Consider the following 20,215-nt stretch of genomic DNA (forward strand, 5'->3'; position numbering starts at 1 on the left):
ATCAGATTCTATATTTATATACACACATAGATAATCTTATATATTAGATAATAAAATTTATATTTTGATATTTAATATCACAGACTAAAGCTTATAGATATTATAGATAATATAATAGATTCTATTTTGATATTTAATGTCATCTTCTGGACTAAATAAAATCCAATCAAGAGATTGACATAAAAACTACTTCTGTGAACAATGCTGACGTGGAGCTGTGCACCATGCTGCAAAATACAAGTAGCTAGGTGATGTAAAGCATAAAGTGCCCAGCTTGGAATCAGAAAGACCCAGTTCAAACCTGCCTCAAACACTTAGAATTAGCTGGGTGACCCTAGGCGGGTCATTTAATTTCCACCTGCCAATAACAGCTAGCATTTATATAGCACTTATGTAAAGCTAAGTACTTTACAATTATCATCACATTTGATCCTCACGTTATTATTGTCCCTATTTTAAAACAGTACCTGGCTCCGAGCTCTATAAATGTTAGTTGTTGTTCTAAAAGCTAATAGTTAGAATTTATTTTTAAAGTTTGCCAAACACATCTCATCTCAGTTGAGCCTCACCACAAACCTGTAAGATTTGTGCTATTATTACCTTCATTTTACAGATGAGAAAACAGGAAATAGAGTGCCTGGGTCACACAATTAATTCATAGGGAAGATTTGAACATAGATGGGTCTTCTTGACTCCCAGTCTTGCACTCTTCTCACTGGGTCACCTCGGTGCTGTTTGCAAGCTTTGGTGCTCTTTAATGGCTGATTGGAATACTACAGACTAATACAAAGTGCCGGTTCCTTGATACTTCTCAAAAATAACATACTGGGTACCAGGCTGATGATAACTCAGGCAGAGCAGCATCTGGTGGCCAGTTCAGATACTGCAGTCAGCTAAATTGGGCTGGAAAATTAACAGACACCCACCACCTCGTTGTATGGGGCAAAGAGCACTGAGACCAAGCCAAATAAGTGTCATGTTTTATTTTTTATTCAAGGGTCCTCCTGAACAATACAATACCAAAATTATTGTTTTTCTATACATTAGACTTCAGGGCTTTAGGAAGGTCACTGTAAGATCTATAAAAGGAAAAAAACCCCAAAAGTACAAGACAGCTAATTCAATCAAAAGTAACAAAAACTCTTGTTAAATTAAGAATATAAATGCCTTTTGAAAACAAAATCAAATAGTTACTAAGAAATCTCATAATTATTTGAATTAAATTAATATAATTTAAGATTTTTTAAAAATCAGGCTTTTACAATCATCTTCAAGTTAAAATGTTGAGTTTTCTTCAAGCATTACTATTGTACATTCAGAAGTTATTTACTTCATTTTTATCCTCTATCCATGCAAACTTTTCTATTCCCTTCAACAATAACTTGATATTACTTTGATTTCGTTTTAATATGAGGTAATAATTTGGTTGGCATTGAGAAAAAATATTTCCAATCATTTGAGTTCCATATATTTGAGTAAACTTTTTTTTTTATAATCCAGACACCAAAGACAGTATTTCTTCAATTTATGTCCCCAGATGTGCTTTTAACCCAAATAATACAAATGCTTTCAGTTGCAGCTGATAAAGGCATAACCTTGAAATAAAAAATTTTGACATCACGAGAATACAATTACAACCACATTCAACATCATTTTAATCAGACCTGTATCATAAAGAAAAGCTTACTTGAAAATATTTTTATACTGACATAGGATTTTTCAAAATGTACATTGTGATCATAAAAGGGCAAGTTAAATTCTTAATCTACTTTATATTAGTTCTTAAGAACAAATTACTTCCAAACTACACGTAGGCATTTTTGTATAGTTGATAGTATTTCAGTGAAATGTGCTTTTATTTTTCTCTCATATTCCCTAATGGGGCAGCTAGGTGGCCCAGTAGATGGAGCACTGAAATCAAGAAAACCCGAGTTTAAATCTGGCACTTACTAGCTGTGTGACCCTGCACAAGTCACTTAGCCCTGTTTTACCTCAGTTCCTCATCTATAAAATGAGCTGGAGAAGAAAGTGGCAAAACACTGCAGTATCTTTTACCAAGAAAACCCCAAATGGGATCACAAATAGCCTCTCAAAAGGATGATTTACCTGAGATTATAATTTCCTCCTGTTCTGTTTTATCCAGTGTATATCTAAGGCTCAGCTTTAACCCTGTATATTCACAAGAACTTACCCAATTGGGACCTCTTGGAAAAATAGCATCAGAAGATGTATTGTAACTGTTACTGTCTCATTTTCATGTATCTTTTTAAAAGCTAGCAAGTTCCACTCATACTTTAAATCAACTATCTCCCTTAATCTTTTAGAGATCTATGTAGCCCTTATAGATCAATATGACATCACCACTGTGGATCTAATAGCTAAAAGGATGGGAAGGAAGGGGGAGAGAGAAGTGGGTTTCCTAAAAGATGAATTCCTACTAGAATCTTGTGATGGTATACAAAGTAAATTTCAAAGAAAAAATTGTTAGGGTCAGAAAGTACTTAAGAGAAGCTCTAACTTAATTAAGGAGATGAGGAAAATGAGGTCAAAGGGAAAGAAGGATCTTTCCCAAGGTCACACAGACTTAATTAAACCAGATTTCCTATAGTCTAATGGGCTATATTACAGTGGCAAATATCACCAATCTTCACAAAGTGGCCATAGGGTTTAACTTGGCATGGAGGGATGGATGTCTTTTTAAATCACTTAGATTTAGAGTAAAGAAGGGACTTTAAATTTCAAATGTTGCCAACCTCCTAAAAGGCCAGTAAAGATAAGAGCATGTACTCCCAGTCAGACTTTGTGAGTCAGGGTTAGATCTAGGTTTTTAAGTTCCACATTCAGCACTCCTTCCACATAGTATGCTGCCTTTGCCTCAGGGTACTATCCCTCCCCCACTTCCCCCAAATACACAGACAAGCTGCAAGCCACATTTAGAGTTACTTATCTCCCACAGGGAGTCCAGTGAAGTCACCAATGTCACATTTTCAACCAAAATAATATATATTTTTTCTTAATATACTTCTAATGTGTCCATACCCTACCTGTTCAATTTTATTTAATTTATTCAATTATTTTTTTTTAATTTATTCAATTTATTTTATTTAAGTCATAGCCACTCAAATACCACTTTTTCCTTAAAGGCTGTTTTAGACCCAGATCCATTGAGGAAATAAGTAACACTGCTGTCAATCTGAGTAAAAAAAGAACCAAACCAATCCATATTGTTTGTCTTTTTAAAATTTATCCTTTCAACCCTCAGTGTTCCTTTTCTGTTCTTTACCCTTAACGTGCATGAAAAGCATCAAAGTAGGAAAAAAAAGTGATTTCATGTTAGTGGCTTACTGATGTACATAAACCCCTTTGAACCAAGTATTTAGTGCATCCAAAAAAAAAAAAATCAAAAAAGGAAGAAATAGCATAAACAACACCTTAAACAAGTTACTTCAGAGATAAAAAACATCATCATTGCGGAACCATCTTGGCTAAAATATCCCTGTTGTTTTTATGGCTGAACCAATTTTGCAATCAATGACTTTTAAAGCAACTGCAGTTCTTTTAATGTGTTTTGTTTTGTTTTTTCTTTTTAATGTGGTTAATCTATGGTTCTACCTAGATCTTAAGATTGGTAATCCTCCAGAAAAACTTGCGAATTTAATGACTTGCATAGTTGATGTGGCCTGTGCTAAGACTGTCCACACAGAACCATAAGAAATTATATAATCAATTAAAACATTATCAAAGGAAGGGAATTTGAGGGTTATCTACTCCAATCTTTCTTATTTTAAAGATATAGAAATCGAGGCCCACCCTGTTCAACATCTAAGAGTCAGGGCCAGATATAAGTTACATAGCATGTCAAAATTCACTACCACCTTGAGACAGAATAAGATGATTTTTGTGAAGTATCAAACCACTTGTTCAATATTGAAATAATACTTTACAATGGGAAAATAGGCCTGAGTTAACTCTTTGGTATTATCATTGTAATTTCTATAATACTGTGTTAGCAATATATTAACACTAAACAATTGCTGGTCATATGCAAGAATAATTATAAAGAATTTTCAGTATATTATATTTTATCGATATTGAATAGTAAAGAGTATACACTGGAGTAGAATAAATGGATGAAGTTGGAGAAATGAATGAACCAAACCAAATTTATGAGTTTTTCCTTTCAAATATTATAGGCACCAAATCAAATTGTGAAAAGAAAAGTCATCACCTCTCTTACTTTTTTTCATACCTAAGTTTGATGTCAGTAAAAAAAAAAAAAATCTCAAGGTGACTCCTTCAGATTAATTTATTTCTACCTACTATCTTGGTGATTCAAGAAATTTGCAACTGAACAAGGTAGCACCTGAATCTGCCCCATATGGTGGACCTAAATTTGTGGAAAATATTTGATTATAAAGCATTCCCACTTTTCTGACCAGAGAAAATCTTATTGTAAGCAAGAAACAAGGCCAGGAGTGGCACCAAACTACTTCAGTATTTGCATTTTCCATGATACTTATGTATTTCTTCAAACAATGTCACTCTTGCCCAAACCAAAGAACATATAGGACATACAGGTCATCACATTCTTGAGGTATGTAATATAGTGCTGCCAGGAAATTGTTATAAGAAGCTTCGAAGAGAAAAAAAAACCCAAAACTTCAAATATGCTTTAATGCTTCAAAGTCTTCTGTATGCCTTGCTCTGGTAGCCAACTAAAGTGCTTAAGTTTTTGGAAGTCCAATGGATCCTGGATTCACTTCCTACTGGCTCCTTTTTCCCCTAGTGTTCTCAATGCAGGGACCCTGGGGCATTTTATTCACATAAAGAGGTAGAAAACACAGAAGTGTATGTTTTAACCCTCAGTGTTTGAGAACTAAAGAAATCAACTTAAAATGGTGAAAAATAGGTTTAAACTCTAAGCCCATTTGGCTTTGTCTGAAAATTTCTATCAAACAGGTATGTTTTGCTTTTATGGAAGAGTTGTTTAATTCAATGTATTTATAGAAATGCAAGAAAATATTGAAAGATCAATGATTGGCTTCATAAACCAAAAAAGCAACATTCTCTTAAATAGCTCAGTTAACACAGATCTAGACTGCTTATGATCAAGAAATGAAAGGTAATTCCCAGGAACTGGAGGGGGAAGGGAAAGGAGAAAAGAAAATAGCTCTAGTGGGCAGGGCACTGATTGAAGTTTGAAAAGATGAGCTATGCAACTGGCTTATCTATTTTATTTTAACTATGATACCCTTAAGGAATTAAGGAAAATGAAAATAATCTCTAATCTTGTGCCAAGTAAAAAAGACAAAGAGCAAAAGGGAGGAGTGATGATGAAAGGGAAAGGGAAATAAGACATAGAGAAATACATTTGTCCAACAATTAACTCAATATTTAAGAAGTGAAGTGGAATTCTTATGCCCTTGTTCAATCTGGACACGGTTTTTTCAGTACACTTTACTTTCCTATTTACAAAAAGAAAATTGTCAAAAATTTAGTCAAATTCACAGAAATGGGTGGAATCAGTTTTCCCTTTCATTTCATGCAGTCTAAAGATTGTCATTTAGTATTGCCAAAGCAGGGGCTTAAATACTGCTTTCATTTCACTTTTATGCCCTTTTTTTTTTTTTTTTTTTTTTTTTTTTTTGCCTCCAGAGTAATTGATGCTAGTAATTCTGCAAAGAATTTTGATAGGGATGGTGGTGAAGGAGTCAGCAAAGGGTTTAAGAAAGCGGAGGTTATAAAGAGCAGGTGTCAAATGTCAACTGCTGAATAGTCAGACTTATTCTTCCATTTTTAGCCCCAAAAGGCAATGTGGTAAGGTGTGTGGTAGGAAAATAAAAGTTCTGTGAGAACAAATTATTGAACTTTAGCAAATTTGGCCAGCTGGGAAAAACAAACAAACCCAACATGTGACAAACTTACACTTAACTGACTTATTTAGAATAAGTTCCATGATTCTCTTTCCCTGTAGGGAAAAAGGAGCCAGTTTCTGCTCTAATAAAACTTGTTTTGTTTGTTTGTTTGTTTTTTTAAAGAGATAAGGAGTAAACAGCAAAATTATCTTGCCTAAGGTGTCCTTTGTCAATGCTTCCCCCATTTGAAATCTTTATTCCACTGTCCCTTGTTTTCCCCTGTCAGTGTGGCTGAGCTAGTTCACTGAAAAAGCTGAGAATTGAACAAACATATCTATATTTTTCTTTAGTTGTCATCAACCAATGTTCTGCTGACATTGTCAAGTATTGAATGGGCAGTCTGTGTGGTCTCTTGTATGTGAATGATATAATGATCTTTAAGTCCTGTGTAGGAAAAAAAAATACCATTGTATAAGAGTAAACAGGAAACCAGAAATTCCAGGAAATAAAAGGATAGAACATTATTTGAATGTATAGGGTTATTCCCTTTCCCATTCTGTGGTTGGGTTGGAAAACAAGAGCATTAGCATCTGCTATAGCAGGGAGAAGAACCTGGAAGACAATTTCCTTGCCTTGTGAAATTGCTATACTTGTAAATCTGCTTATGCAGGAAGAAAAAGATCTAAAATAAGCTAGCCATGAGAAAAAAAGTGAAAAAAATAAGGCTTCCCTTCAGAGTCCAGGTTGTGAGGAGTTAGTTAATAATAAAGTTGGATAAGCAAGCATACTCCAATCTGGTACTAAACATTTACTTGTTTTGTTCATTTTCTGTTTTCCACATAATGGGCCTGTGCATGTGTATAAGCATGCACACACAAACAGGAATCAATTCTCTGTCCTGGCAACACACAACTATGATCCGCATTATGCCTTTTCTACTGTATTTCTTTGATCAATTATCTTGTTTTTTCCAACAGGAAAAGTTACAAATACTGCATCTGATTTGCCAAGAGCACGTTTACTTGGTCAAAACGTGCGGGCTTGACAGTTCAGAAGAAATATCTAAGACATCATAAGCATTCTCTGTACCATTTGCTCATTCAGTATGTGGACCCCAAAATGTCTTTTCTAAGCTCCCACTTCCTAATCCCATACAAATTCAGTAAAATGTGGAGTTCAGTTGCATCAATAATCTGGTCAAGTTTTGAACAACTATTAATGGAATATGACAAGAGAGAGGACCGAATAGCACCAGAGCAGGGCATAGCCTAATAAATACCAGGAAATCCATGAAGTATTAAATGAATACCAACTTTGGGGGAACATAGGAAGTAATGTTACAATAGCAATGACCTATTGCTGATTTAAGATAGTGACTGTTCTTCAAACATTCAGCTAACAGAACCTCCTTCCCCAATCTCTACCCTCATTAAGTACCAGCAAGAACTTGGAATATCAAATGTGCTCTATATGATATAATTATTGCTCTGGGGTGAATGACATCTGTAGAAGGGTGAGAAGCCGAGTTGCTAACTCTCCAGTAAAATTGTTTAACCTATCAATGCATTTCTGTCTTTTTAGCACAAAAATGGAGGGAACAGACTCTTACCTCCTAAGTTTGATAATGAAACTATTTATATACATTCTGGCCCCTGACTTCACAGTGCAAGAAATGAGAGAGACAGAAGAGGAAGAAAATAAAGCAAAAGTCCTGACTGCCACATGCTTTTGTTACAGCAATACACTTCCACTTAAGAGATTCCACTTTTCAGAGAATGAAAATTATTCATTATCCACTCATATTGGTGGCCCTGATTATATACATAACAACTCTATGAAGGATTGTAAAGCTTTTTTAATGAAAATTTTGTTTGACTGGTTTTAGTAAGTGAATAAATCCAGATGTAAAAGAGATGACCTTACTCTCAAACAATCCAGGTAGGAATTGGCTTTTCTTTCTTTCTTTTTTTTTTTTTTTTTTTTTTTTTTTAAATCACATATAAAATGGCTGGGGTATGTAGTCCATATCTCGGGAAACACTTATCTAAAATAACTTATAGATTGACCTTTCCCCTGACAATGCGGACTGGCAAAGATAACATCTGAATGGTGAAATTCTAAGATGGATGTGATTCAATTAAGTTTCAATTTCAAAAACATTTGTTGTGTCTAGTGTGTCCAGGGTACTGTGTTAGGCACTTTAACTGCATTTTCTTTGAGTAAGGGACAAATAGGACGGAGGACATTTATTTTAGAAATAGTGTCTTCGATGCTATTCTATAGGATCAGAGTGTTGCCAGTACTGTGTACATTAAAATATCCAGAATTTCCATGGTCCATTACCTCATCTTATTGGCTTTGAGACATGAATGGGGCTACATGTTCTTCCACAGGATACGGGCCATGTCAAAGGGAGTTGTTTTCCTGACTTTTTAAAATGATGAAATCTAAGTCAAAAGAATACCAAGGACCCCAAAGAAGAGAATGTTTGGGGTGGGAGAGAAACCAGCACAAGCCATCCCACCCACCTTCCCTTGGAGGATGGGGGAGAAGTTACAGACGATTCTGTTTTCTACCAGGTAGAGTAGCCTGGCACCTGAATCACTGCCCACTCCCGAATTAGCAGCATTAATGAACAATTCTCCACTGCGTGACAATTTCTGTAAAAAAGGAGCAGATAGGCAATAGAGGAACCTTAGAGCCCTGAGTAAGACATAGCAGCAAAAGAAACATCACCTTTTCACCCAACAGGCCTGGGCGCCTGAGGTGAGCCCCCCCAAACCCTTGTATTCATGGCCCTCCGTGCCTCCTCGGCGTGACCCACACTCGGCGCCGCGGGGCCACTGCCTGGGCAGAACGAGCCTGCCGATCCCAGACGAGCATTCCACTGGCTTCAAGTCCTGTTCCTCCAGGGAGAGACCCGCCTCTCTTTTGGAACACCCTCTGTCGTCTTCTTCTTTTCCGCCTGCTCTGCTTTTCTCCTCTCCTCCTTTGCTTCCTTGTACCGCCACTTGGGGATCTGCAAGTGGGTGTTATCTTTCACTCCATTCTTCTTCTTTACTCTTTCTGGCTGAAACGTGGGAGTGGGGGCCTTGTTGATGCGGACTTTGGGAATGACAAAGCCCGGCCTCACGCTGCTTCTCCTCAACAAGTGCAGGGGTAAGAGGCTGGCCTTCCGAGGGGCCACCGAGCCCCCCCGGGGGGCTGTAGAGGGAGAGGACTGGAGACTCGCTCTCCTGTCTGTCTTTGGGAGTGCCTCCTCAACCTGGGAGTTCTGAGAAAGCTTCTCTGGGCTGCTACCCCTGTGGTGACTATGGACCTCCCCCACATTCTGGTGCCGGAGGATCTCCTGCACCGCAAGGCGCCTCTTCCCGACGCAGGGAGGGCTCTCAGGGCACACAGTCTTGCAGGCGATTGCCACGGCTGGGCTGTGGAGACTCGTGGTCATTCGAACCATGTGGTCAAGGACCCCACCATCTTCGGGGCCTTGAACAGAGCGGGAAGACAAGATTGACCGAAAGCACTCACTAAGTCTCTGTAAACAGCTCTTGGGTTCGGCTGGTTTGACAAGAACATCCTTTCCTACAGGCCAGTCTGGCTTGTACTGTTCACTGAACTGCTCAGGGCAGGGCCTGTCCAATAGTCTCTGGATGACGCAGACGGCCTCAAACCTTCCTGTGTAAGATGCCCATTCCTGTGCAGTCATCCTTTTGTTGGGATCAGTTGCATGGACATCTGCTCCTGAAAAATGAAACAAAAATAAGTATGGTTGTATTTCACAGGAACTCTTCGCCACCCCTTACTCAAAAAAATAGAATACAGACAAATGAAAATGAATTGAATTTAAAATGTCTAACATCGCATTGTACCCTTCAAGTGTCTCATTTTGAGGCAGGATAATTCCCAACTCTAGGCATCCTGTATTATTATCATAGTCACCAACGACTATGAACAGAAACCAAACTTCCACTTACATTCTACTTGATGCTGTCTTTCTGAATTCTGTTCTCACTAATCAGGAATATGAAGTGTATATTTGTGTATAAAAACTTTTTCTTGTTTTTCAAGGTCCCTTGAAATCTGCTTCAAAAAATGAATAATTTTTAATTATGAAATTAATTGATAGTAAGTTAAAAGATATTTCTAAAGTACTTGGAAATAGTTTTTGCCTAAGTAGGTTATATATTTCCCTTGACTTACGATTTTATTAATTGGGAATCAATAGCTCCTACTAGCAATCCAAATCATATGCATTTTAGACATGTAAAGTACTATGCAAGCCTTAAAAAATACTATATACATGCTATCTATCATGACAATAATAATAGCTAACATTTGCATAATGCTTTAAGATTGCAAAGTACTTTACAAATATTTTATCCTCATGACAACTCTGAGAGATAGGTGCTATCATTATTCCCATTTGATTGTATGAGGAAAGAGGCAAAGAAAAAGTGATTTTTGCCAAGGATCACCAACTGGTAAATATCTGAAACCAGATTCAAATTTGTCTTTCTAACTCCAGATCCAGTGTTCATGTACATATTTTTATTTTCATTTGTATCTATTGCACCCACTAAACAAAATGTAAAATTAAAATTTTAATAATAATTCTCTATAAATTAATAATAATTCACTATCAATAACAAAATGAAATATACTAAATAAAATTCACTATTAATAAATAATAAAATCAGCACCTGATCTGCAACTTACCTGTTACTTATATAACTTAATCTCTTGTTAACAGAAGTGAAAGTTTCAGTGCAGAGGGTCACTCACCTAGCATGTGTCTGAGGTAAAATTTGAATTGAAATTTTCTAGGTTCCAAGTCCAGCATTCTCTTCACCGTGCTACCTAGTCACCTATGTTTAAATTAATACTGTCAACCTCTGCTTGGAAATGTATAGTTTATAAAACTGATAAGATAAAAACATGCTGCTTCCTCTCCCAGGCCTCTAAATCCCAGAAACCAGATTAAAATCTAATTGGAAAATTTTAACAATAAATAAAAAGTAAATTTATGTTTTTCTAAGTCAACATGCCTACATAGGGACCCATTTCTATTGGGTTTGCCATAACTGGTTTAGGGTACTAAGTTGGATGGCCTTCCTAAGATCCCACAGACAGGATGATGGGTTAGAAAGGAAACTTGGAAACTCATTCTCAATCAGTTATACTACCCTATCGACCTTTAAGTAATCCCTTAAGTAAGTAAATATAGTTTTTTGTACTATCAATCAACCTCAAAACAAGGCCAACTGTACAAATGGTTATAAAAATTATTTGAGACTTCCACTTGCAATAATATAATATCTCTAGCAATGGGATGATTTAGGGCAGCAATCTGCATAATCATGTATTGACCATTTTTGTCCTCCCTCTCTGTTCTTTTCTTAACCAAAGTTAGCCTAGCTAATCTGTACTACCCTTCAGTATGACTTCATTTTCAGACAAATTAAAGAGCTATGTGGGGAGTAGTTGCAATTATTTAGAACTGAAAATTAGGAAGTAACATTAGCTGAAGTACAATTTATAAATTGACTAAAAAGGAAACAGTGCACTAAAAATGTCATTACAAAAAATAAATGGCACATTAAAACTGAATTAATTGCATGTCACTTAAAAGGGAACAAACTGCAAAATTAAAATCTTAATGAACAATTCATTGTTTGAAAGAGACATTTTTAAAAATGCTAATGGAACACAAAAAGAACAGCTGTCAAAAGTTTAAGAATCTTCTCCCTATGGAGAAAAATATGCCCTCCTTTTTGCCCTCTGTGTATGATCTTGGGATGTACAAAAGACTCAAAAGATCAGAAGATATTTCCATTATGAGACATTAAACAGTCCTAGATTTTCTGTGAAATGTATCATAAATCAGGGTGAACTCTAATTCAAAAGACACACTATCAAAATGAATACAAATACTATAGATATAGCAATTAAATAATGAAGTAGAGCGGACGATGTTAATTATTTCTTAATTCATGCCATTCCATGAAGACCTCAGACTTGTCAAATTAATCATTTTATAAGAGGACCATTGTTATCTTTTACCTCCTCCTCTATATATATTGCTGAATCCAGCTCCCTACCACCTTGAAATCATGTAAACAATACCACTATCCTAGTGCACAGCTATTAACTGTAGATAAGCAAGCCCCCTACAGAGGACTCATGGTTAGTTCCAAGAAGAGGGGAGAGCCTGTTGCTCTTTCCTATAACTAGCTTCTCTTGATTTTAGCAAGAAGCCTAGCTAGACTGTTAGCAAGGTGATTCTTTAGGAATAGAAAGGATTTGGAAGAATTGATGCTAAAATGAAAAACAAAACAAAAAAAATACAAACAAAAACCCCAGCTCACATCTAATGTTGACAGTGGAAGTACCACATTTTGCAGATGAGGAAATAAGAGGCTCAGAGAACTTAACTGACTTGTCAAAGGTGACATACCTTACAAACACACAGTAAATGATCGAGTCACATCTTATAACTGTGAATTTATTTATACTCAGCCAGCCACGAATACAATCTCAGTAAAGTGAAGGGTTTGTGAACGTATGCTAATTCTCTGGCTACATGTTTTACTTTTCCTCCTTTCAAAGATGCTCCAGATATACATTTTAATCTGATTTCACCTACATAAAAATATTGGGGAAGAGGGAAAATGAAGGAAAAAAGTTTGCTCAGTGGTTCCTTCCTTCCTAGTGAATTCATACTAAATAAATTATATTATAATGAAAAATGGGGACCACGCCAATACAGCCTCCTATTCAAGTCAATCACAAAGAGATTCCATTTGCCTTTGATTCCAACAGGGATGAAATCTTTCCTTAGAAAGCACATACATTATCTCCTAATTTATATCTCCATTAGCTATGAAAGAGTGTAAATGCTAGCTTGAAGCTTAAATCTTAAAAAAAAAAAAAAAAAAAAAAAAAAAGATCTTAGCAACTGGTCCCATCATTTATTTCCTGGCAAAAGAGGGAGAAGAAATGGAAGCAGTATTAGTAGTGTTTGTTAGATTTTATATTTTGGGCTCAGAAACTCACTGCAGAAAGCAAATGCAGCTATGAAATTAAGACACTTGCAGGGGAAGCTAGATGGCTCAGTGAACAGAGCTTTGGTCCTGAAGTCAAAATGCTGAAGCTAGAGCTTAAATATACAGGCCACATAATGAGAAAATGAGACTCTTCTGGAAAAGTCTCAGATGTTTGGAAAGACTGAATGCAAAATGAAAAGGAGGCAGCACAAGAAAAAAAAATAGTATCATAAAAGCAGTGAACATGAACTTGGACAGCCTTCAAAAGATAGTGCAGGACAGAAGGAGATATAATAGAATAGATGCCACAGTGGCAGACTATGGTCCCAGAGTCAGACATAGCTAAAAAACTGAATTATAGACTTATGCTTTAGTTTTTGTATTCATATTCCCAGTGGCTGACCAAAAAAAAGGAAAAAAAAAAAAAGGTGTTTTATTAAACATGTACTAAACTTTTGAATTCTTTCCAGAATGCTGTTTAGCACCTTTTAAGTCTTTAATAAATGTTGACTATCTTTGTGGTTTAGTGGAAAGATAAATAATGGTTTTGGAGACAGAGGTCTATGAGATCTTGAGCAATTCACTTAATTTCCCATGGCATCAGTTTGCTCATCTATAAAATGAGGATATTCAACTAGATGACTCTTGACTTACCAGCTGTGAGACAAGCCATTTCCATCTTGGAGACTCCATTTTCTTATTTTAGAAAATAACATAAGAGCCTGATAATTGTAAAGGTCCATTCTGATGCTAATATTTTATGAGCTCTTTGAAAGTATTACTGGATGACTTTTTTAAACACCAAATAATGTGTTAGCAAAAGTGCTGGCATCTAAGCAGCTGCCCTTCAAGCATATTAGTGTTAACATGTAAAAGGGCTTGTTTTGCAATTAATAGCTTAAGGCTGAATGAATACTAAAACAACATCCCTGTTCACAGTCTCACCACAGGCCTCACCATTATACTCCAGTTCTTCCTGAGCTTTCTTTCTTTCTTTTTTTTTTCTTTTATTAATTTTATAATTATACATTTTTTGACAGTATATATGCATGAATAATTTTTTTATAACATTATCCCTTGTATTCATTTTTCCAGATTTTCCCCTCTCTCCCTCTACCCCCTCCCCTAGATGACAGGCAATCCCATACATTTTACATGTGTTACAATATAACCTAGATATAATATATGTGTGTAAATACAATTTTCTTGTTGCACGTTAAGTATTGGATTCCGAAGGTATAAGTAACTTGGGTAGATAGACAGTAGTGCTAACAATTAACATTCACTTCCCAGTGTTCCTTCTATGGGGGTAGTTGTTTCTGTCCATCCTTGATCAACTGGAAGTGAGTTCTTCCTAAGCTTTCAATGGAAGCCAGTCCAGTATAGTCCTGATTAAGAGGAGATCTGGAGAAAATATCTACATTTTTTCTCACTGAAATCTGCAACACTGTTCTGTTTTCCAATACTGTATCTTTAAATACAGAGGAAATATGAAAACAGAAAGAAATCTGGATTTTTATCTGAGAATCTAATTTGGCTTCATGAAAGCAAGTAGTTTGAGGTTACCTGAGGGCAAGATAATGTCAGAGTGGCTAGGCCCTGTTCATCATTACAACTCACTTATCATTATACTCACTCATATAATCAAGTTTATTAAGTAGGAGAAACATGAATATTCAAGGACATTTTTTTCCCTTTGCTTTCCTCAAATGTCACAACAGTTCCACCTTATTCAATGTATGCCATACAGGTTTGAAACTGAGCCCTGAAGCTTATTCTTAAAAAGGAAAAAAACAAGTATCACCACTGAGTTATGACTTTATGTAGATAAAATCATGCTCTGAAATACAGTTTCTCAGGGCAACTTACTTAAACCAACCTGTCACTTTGGGAATATTAATATTCTATCAAATTAATAAGGTTTCATATTTTGAGATTATAATCAGCAAAGCTGGCATCGCTGATGTGTTTGTCCATAGTATCCAAAGTAACAGAGTTCCAATAAATCAGAATTTCAGAACCTTGGAGAGAGAGAATCCTTTATTGAACTATAATTTTTTATTATTAAATTCTAAGGTTTCTGAAATTTCTAATATCTCTTTGTTCTGTTTGATCAGAGCAGATAAAAGAAGTTATTGATGTGTAACATGTTATATACTCTATCAAGATGTTAGCAGTTTGGGAGGGAGGGCAATCTAATAAACAAGACATCATTGGTTTAAAAGGGGGAGAGGGGAGAGAGGGAGAATACTTCCTTTTGAGTATAATCTAAGGTTAGAAAAAAATTCAGCTCACAAAGGAAGGCAGCAATATTTGGATTGGAGGACAAAATGTATTTCCACCTTAATTTTCAATATAGAGGTACTCCTGGCATCTCATAATGGTCCTATTTTCTTGGTCAAAGAATTTCCAGAAGACAGTTCTAACTGAACTAACACTTAAATTCCGAAGTTTTAACACCCAAGTTTTAAGCCATAAGGAATATAATGTTATTAATAATCAATAAATACAAAAATCCAGGACTGGACTTCATAATTAATTTCCTCTTCTTAAGACTCAAGTCTGGCAAAGGGCATAGAGTCATCCTTGAAGCCATGAAAATCTGGACTTCTTATAACACATACTATCTGTGTGATATCTGTAAGATACTTAGCCTCTAGCCTAGACTAGTAAGAAGAAAAGGGAATAGGCAGCTATAGGATGCCTTCTATGTACCAGTGATTGTGCTGAGCATTTTTTAAATTTACCTCATTTGAGACAGTAATATAAATAGGAAGTTTCCTCATATAGGAATTCCCTACTCTAGCAAAATTACAAGTCTAGTACTTGTTCTTATTTAATATTTATTAAAGATAAAGTGGGATCCAAACCTTCAGACTAAAGCAGATAAAGTTCCCTATAACAGGTATACTTTTTTGATTGTTTAGATAATACAAAACAAGATGGGGGATTAATACAGAAAAGTCAGGGATCAGAGATGCTTTACTAATCTCACTAATAAGATCTCTAACACCACTAATTAGAATAAATTAGTTATTAATAAAAGCAGTTATTAATACTTCATCAAGGAGATCTGATAATCACTGATAATATTGCAGACTAATTATTTCTCCTCAGAAGATGGAAATGCCAAACTCACAATATTGTCTTATAAATACTTATAGATATTGTCTTAAAAATAAATCCTAAACTTACCTACATACTTTCAGTGACTTCATTTTAAAAATATCTCATGACTGGCGAACCAAGATATCAAGATATTCAAAACACTAATGGAACATGCCAGATAACATATCTGAAGCTAAAACATGGGGATCCTTTTCATCAGCAATAAGCTTTAAAAAAATAAAAGATCCATTTCTACCTGGATTCCTGTTCAAATTCTACTTTAGTCACTAAATAGCTGTGATCTTGAACAAGTCACTTAATTACCTTTTGCCTCAAGTTTCCTCAGCTGTAAAATGGATTATAATAGCATCTACCTCTCAGGGCTGTGGCGAGGATAAAATGAGAGAATTATTTATAAAGTTATTTCAGAGAGCCATCATTTCATCAGAACCATAATATAATAGTTTTTACTTTTGTTTGTTTTACTAGGATTGGGGTGGCAATAAACTTCACAAAATATTCTTTCTCCAAGACTGATATTTTGAAATTCAGGACCTCAACATTTTCACAGAGTCTCTCCAAACTTCAATAGGCTGGTCTTCAAACAATAGATATAGTCACTCATTAGGCCAGTACTCAGAATCAAAAGGGACCTCCTCAGTTTTCTTACACTGTGGGTCACAACTTGTAACTGAATGTGGGGGTCATGAAATTATGATTTATTATCAGTAAATGTTTTATTTGATTTGTATACCTATTTCTTGGTCTAGAAGGCAGTTCTAACTGAACTAAAACCTAACAAACGCCTAAGTTCCCATATTACACACACACACACACACACACACACACACACACACACACACAATCTATCCCCAAGGTCACGTAAAAATTTCTTGGATGAAAAGGGGTTGTGAATGGAAAAATTTAAGAAGTCTTGATCTAATACAACCCCTTAATTTTACAGATGAAGAAACTGAAATCAAAGAAGGTCAAAACCTTTACATCTTGTTAGGACCTGGCAGAATTTGTGCTCCACTAACATAACTTGAAAACCCCATGAACATCCTGGGATGGATATAAATGTTTGAGTGGGGTTTTAGTAAAGAAAATGATTAAACACGCTACCCTTTGACAGAACTTCAGAGAAGGCTTGATCTGCATTAAAGGAGGGACAAGACTCATCTCCATCTCTCTGGAACTCACATTATTTCTCAGAATGGAAGTATTCCCATCCCTTTGGCTTCTCCCTTTGATTCATATTAAGGAGGCAGCTCAGATTCATCTGTTTTCAATATTCCCCAGGCTACACTGCTACTTCCAGAGAACTTCCTCTACCTAGCAGCTTTTTCTGCTTCCTTTATATGTAGCCTTTTCCCATTATACTGCAATGTCCTTGGGGGATGGAATTTTTCTTTCTGTTTGATTTATATTCCCAGCTCCTGGAACACAGTGATTAATAAATGTTGGTCGACCTGACCCAGACCTAGGAAATCTTGAAGTATTGTCATTCATTCCCAACCTACAAGTCACTGATTGCTCCAGATCCTCACCTTTAATATAAATAGCTCTGAGGTTAACAGGATCAGGACATGAACTCCTGAGGAAGGAAGACAGCCAAGAACCATGGCAGACAGGGAATACGGAATGGGACTAACTGTAATTTTTAATAGCTTTTACTTTTGTTTGTTTTTAATCAGGATTGGGGTGGCAATAAACTTTACAAAATGTTCTTTTTCCAAGACTGTTGATATTTGAAAATATAGGACTTTTAACATATAAATTGTACAGTAACAGAAGACAAATTGTATCTTTTCAATATCTGCAAATAAAAATCACAATTTTAACTTTTCCCTGATCTTATGGAGAGTGGAAGACATGAGAACCTACCAAAGCTAAGATTACCACATACCTGCCAGCATTAAAGCTCGGATGCATTCAATTCGACCTTGCATGGCAGCTTTCATCAGTGCTGTGTACCCAAATATATTCCTTCTTTCAAGGTCAAGACCAGGAAAATAGTTCAGCAAGTAGTTGGTGATGGTTATGTGCCCTGAAAAAAAAGTTGTACAGACACATATGGATAGATATATAAGCACTTTTGACCTAAACCGATCATTTCATCATGTAGGAAATCTCTGGTATGGAAATCCTCCCATATTTTCAACTGGCAATTTTTCTCTAACATAGTCAAGTTGCCTGGGAAACTTGATGATCCAGGATCACTGAACTATAATTTGTGTCAGAGGGAGACCTCATCAGCTTTTCCTAACCAAATGCAGCTGCTTTCCAATATATCAAATATGCATGAGCATAAAAATAAGGAGATAGAAGGGAGGGAAAGAAAGGGAAAGAAAGAAGGGAAGCACAGGTAGTCACTACATTATTTATAAAGTTAAGTGATGGCAATAAATTCTCTCCTTCCCATCCACTAAAAATCACTTCAAATGTTTGACAATTGTAGTATAATGTATTGATATACAGTCTTTTAACAATTTAAGGGTTTTTTTCTTTCATACTTTGAGTAATTATCGTCAATGTAAACATTGTCTAGGTCAAGAAATAAGATTAAGAAAAATAAGAGAAAAAAAGCAAAGAAAGCAGATTTTCCTTTTCTTTTTTTTTTTAAATCACCTAGGATTCCTTCTCAATGTATGACCCCCCCCAGTCACATTCTGATAACATGGGGCTGTCCTGTGATCTTCAACAGACAGATAACTTAAAAACCTATCATTAAGAATTAGAGAGAATAAGCAAAAGAGCTCCAGGTGTTTTACCACAGGAGTGAATCTTCTAAATGCAGATATTTGACATCATCTGGGAATTAGCCTCTGATGCTGTCAACTAACAGCATGAAACATGGATACAAACAGGTACAAAAGTACAAATAAGCTTAAGGACAATTTCCAAATCATTGACCATTAAAAAAAGAAAACGTTTTCACTACTGTAGTAAGAATTGACTAATGCACACATGTCAGAAATTCCTATTAACATCACTACAGCATCACTATAACATCACTAAATGCAATGGGGGAGAAGTAAAGGAAAAAGCAGAGAAGTATATCAGAATTTCTGTTCCTGCCTTAGCCAGAAACAGGCTTTAATGCCTTATTAGTTCTAACTCCTTCCTGATTATAATCCTCAGATAGGTAGGTACCTAAGGCCTGACACCCAGTAGGCAGCATGAATGGTGAAAAATGAAGGTTTGCCTTGCTTATTTATGGAAGGTCACTAATAATCAAGTCAGATTGGTGATTTTTCTTATGTGAAGCTAGCAACAGAGCTGAGTGATGCAGATCAACTAGGAGCTGACCCCTTGGATTAAAAGTAGAACTGTGAATGGTCTAAAGAAATCATGGCTGCTTATCATTTACATCATCACCTTATCTACCAGCCTTCCCCCAGAATAACAAATAAAATCTGTGCAGCTCTGCAAGTGCTTACCTAAGTGCTTACCTAAAAGAATCATGTCATCCCAGGCCAATAGTCAAAAAACAAATTAATATTAGGATATAGCCATGTGATTCATAGATCAAGACAAATATCTGGTTCCTTTTTGACTCATTTACATAACTCTCATTCTCCCCTACTCCCCTTTGGCTTGGCATTTATTTAGCATGGGTGTGAAAGTTGGGATGATAATGCAAGCTGTCAGGCAGCTGCAACAGCTTAATTGTGGCAAACTATAAAAGAATGCTCTTTGATCTCATTCTGTAGTCCAGTTGAATGCTTTGTGGTATGTGTGTCAGTTAAATTTGAGTAGGAACGTAACTGAAGCAGATTGCAATTCGTTCAGAGTCATTTTTTTTTCCTATCTGAAATAGCGTATCCATTGCAATTTTCAGCAGGAGGTGTTTTGCACTGACCATGTCCTAAACACTTTGAAGAGGAGCGAAGAGAAAAAATTGAAAATCCACAAAGCAAACTGCCTGTTATACACAGTAGGCAATGTTCAAATTAGACTCTCTCTATCTTATGCTTCATTCGGGAGAATGGCCATGCAACCGATGAGTCCTGATTATGGGTTTGGCTTCTCAATCGTCCATGAAATTACTCAATGCTCCATGACATGTTCCACCCACATCAACTGGTGCCTTTTATTGCTCAGTTGATCTTGTTTCAGTCAAGTCAAGGATAGGCCAATAGCTGCTCCTCTTCTGTGTATCAGGGAAAAATCTCAGTGTTAAATTTTCTCTTTAAACATAATGAC

General features: G+C 36.0%; 1 protein-coding gene across 1 annotated transcript in view; it reads right to left on the minus strand.

Annotated features, from left to right (window-relative positions):
* Positions 1-968: 968 nt before the first annotated feature.
* ANKRD33B (ankyrin repeat domain 33B) overlaps positions 969-20,215 on the minus strand; it is a 102,268-nt gene continuing 83,021 nt past the window's right edge. The window contains exons 3-4 of the mRNA XM_074279124.1: positions 17,916-18,056; positions 969-9,596 (exon numbers count right to left, since the gene is read on the minus strand). Coding sequence (XP_074135225.1) covers positions 8,749-9,596; positions 17,916-18,056 — 989 coding nt within the window. The 3' untranslated portion in view covers positions 969-8,748. The remainder of the gene's footprint in view (positions 9,597-17,915; positions 18,057-20,215) is intronic.

The sequence above is a fragment of the Sminthopsis crassicaudata genome, chromosome 1 (genome assembly GCF_048593235.1).
Source record: "Sminthopsis crassicaudata isolate SCR6 chromosome 1, ASM4859323v1, whole genome shotgun sequence".
Classification (NCBI taxonomy): Eukaryota; Metazoa; Chordata; class Mammalia; order Dasyuromorphia; family Dasyuridae; genus Sminthopsis; species Sminthopsis crassicaudata.